Source organism: Dioscorea cayenensis, chromosome 20 (assembly GCF_009730915.1).
Source record: "Dioscorea cayenensis subsp. rotundata cultivar TDr96_F1 chromosome 20, TDr96_F1_v2_PseudoChromosome.rev07_lg8_w22 25.fasta, whole genome shotgun sequence".
NCBI lineage: Eukaryota > Viridiplantae > Streptophyta > Magnoliopsida > Dioscoreales > Dioscoreaceae > Dioscorea > Dioscorea cayenensis.
This window is the reverse complement of record NC_052490.1, coordinates 27,820,118-27,822,932: the sequence shown is the minus strand read 5'-3', so window position 1 is coordinate 27,822,932 and position 2,815 is coordinate 27,820,118. Positions and strand designations below refer to the sequence as shown.

The window sequence follows — 2,815 nt, the reverse complement described above, 5'->3', positions numbered from 1 at the left end:
CATGTCCTAATAAAATTCGATGTCCCTAATGGAAACCAAATTCAATTTAATTTAAATTCTAATATATCCTAATCATAGATATATTTAGAATTAAAATTTAAATGTCCCTAATCTTAATCTTAATTGATTATTTGGATTGTTTTGGACTAGAATGCAAATTCCAAGTTAAATACAAAATGCAAATTACAAAATTGCCCTTTGAGAACATATCTCTCGAGGCATAAAGGCAAATTACAAGATTACCCCTGAGAACACCTATCTCGAGGCAATCTCAAATCTTGGGATAGCCCAAACACGTATCCTGAGGCAATCCTAAATTTTATGTGACATGAGAACAGATCTCGAGGGTAATGTGAGAAGGTGCAAAATCTTAGGATACCTAAACACACATCCCGAGGCAAATCGATATATATATATATATATATATAAATAAAATAAAATAATAATAATAATAATAAATTAGTTGATTATTAATTAATTAATAAGAAATTTTAAATTGAATTTTTAAAGTTTCTTAATTAAAAATTTTTAAATTCGAATTTTTAAAGTTTCTTAAATTAGGGTAAAATTAAAATTAATTCAAATTTTTAAAGTCTCATGATTTGGTGTGATTTGATGGGACTCTAGATCGGCGCAAATTTAAAAATATATATATATAATATATAAATATATATATATATATAATAATAATAAAAAAATAAAAAGAAGTAGGGAAAAATAGGAGGTACGAACTAAAAATATATATATATATTTAAATAAAAATATATAATAATAATAATAAAAAAATAATAAAAATAATAATATTTATTTTTAAATTTCGAATTTTAAAATTAAAAATATATATATATATATATATATATAGATAATTTTAAGTTTAAATTTAAAGTTATCATCCATTGATGATGTCTCGGGATCTCTCGGGATAAAGATAAAGGGCGAGGTTTTTAAATACGGGAAAGATTTGGAAAAAAAGGGAGAGGAGTTTTGAGAAAATTCAGAGAGAAAAAAAAAAAAGAAAAGGGATACGAGAACTTCTAAGGTGCTTCATCTCCTTCTCCATCCTCCCGTATTTATATATAATATATATATATAAAAGAGAAAAAATTTCAGTGTTGCCGTCGCCGATTACGCTCGCCCTGTTCATCGCTGTCAAAGAGGTTGCCGTCATGGTTGAGTGGGATCGAAATAATGCCGCCAACCATGTACAGCATCCACCGCTCTTCCCTTGCCGCCGTTTGATGCTCTTCTGCGCACTTTGCTCGTAAATCGCGAGCTTGTCTAGGAGGTTCCCGGGTTGTGGTTGAGGGCTGAAATAATGCCTCTAACCATGACTAAAAGCTTCCCGTTACTATTGCACGATGTTCCTGCGACAACACGCTCACGCTCATCACCGCCGGATCTTGTCGCCGATGTTGCCAGTCATTGTTTGATACCCTTGTCACTGCCTGGATCCCAACTATGTTTATTTGCCTTAAAAAGACGAGAGGATGTGCGAAATCACCAAGATCGCAAAATAGGATGCAACCACCATCGGTATAATCAGCCATCAATAAAGTCCAAGACACCATGCTCCTCTCGGATATTGCATGAACCTCAAACAAGAATCAGTGATGCCATTGATGAAAATGAAAAGCTTCACAGCGGAAGAGTATCATCGATGCTCTACGAATTTTTGTAAGTGTCATGATCGTTCTAGCGGTGGAGTTCCTTGGAGCGATCTCCACGAAAAAGGCGACATGGAAGTCTGGTCCGAGTTTGGATTCCTGTGAATCTTATATTTGTCGGCATGCTGGTGACGGGCATGTATAGCTTGAAGCACATAAATGTTGCAATGGTGACAATATTAAAGAACATGACAAATATTTTAACCGCCTTTGGGAAATCTATCTTTTTCAAGAAGCGCCAGAATGGAAAAGTTTGGGTTGCTCTTTTTCTAATGATCGTATCAGCTGTTAATGGCGGCATTACAGATCTATCCTTTGGTGCGATGGGTTACACATGGCAAATTATGAACTAGCGTTCTTACTGACTAGCTATTCATTGACACTCAGAAAAGTCATGGACACAGTGAAGCGATCGGTCAAGTCCGGTTCATTGAATGAAGTTTCAATGGTGTTCTTGAACAATTCACTATCCGTACCATTTGCCATAGTCTTGATCATTCTCTCGGATGAATGGGGATATGTCTCTAAGTCGAGGGCGTTATCCGACTACCTATGTTTTGGGTTCTGCTACGATGAAAGTGGATTGCTTGGAGTGGCCATTAGTTTTACATCATTGTGGTTTCTAAACCAAACAAGCCCCACTACTTACAGTTTGGTGGGATCATTAAACAAGATTCCAATATCAATCTGTGGTATTTTGCTCTTCAAGGTCCCTGTGAGCTTGCCAAACTTGTTTAGTATCTTTGTTCGGGTTTTATTCTTTGGTGTATTCTTCGCTAAGGCCAAAATGTCCTGATTACTTGTGAAGCCCGAAAAAAAGCCGATAATGTAAAGAAGTTTTTTTAACTATGTGAAAGAACACATCTCGCTCATCGAGGAGTTGATCACTGCTAGCATTCAATATTCTATTCTTGGTTCTCCGAGCTGAAGCGGAGGCGGTGTGATGGCTAAGTTATCAAACTAGTTTTGCAGTTCATATTTCTTGGGTATTCTTTTGAATTTGTCATTCCTCCAGCATATATTAAAGAGCTTTATTTAGGGAAATATAAGAAAATGGAGGGCATGCTATGGTCTCATATAAAGAATATATATATATATAAAATAATAAAATGATAAAAAAATGGGCCCAGAGTTAAACAAATGAATGGATG

General features: G+C 34.9%; 1 protein-coding gene across 1 annotated transcript; it reads left to right on the top strand.

Annotated features, from left to right (window-relative positions):
• Nucleotides 1-1,683: 1,683 nt before the first annotated feature.
• On the top strand, nucleotides 1,684-2,460 carry LOC120251380 (GDP-mannose transporter GONST2-like). The gene is given in 5 exon segments (XM_039259913.1): nucleotides 1,684-1,743; nucleotides 1,745-2,014; nucleotides 2,017-2,193; nucleotides 2,196-2,234; nucleotides 2,236-2,460. Coding segments are annotated over 5 exon segments (771 nt in total).
• The last annotated feature ends 355 nt before the right edge of the window (nucleotides 2,461-2,815 follow it).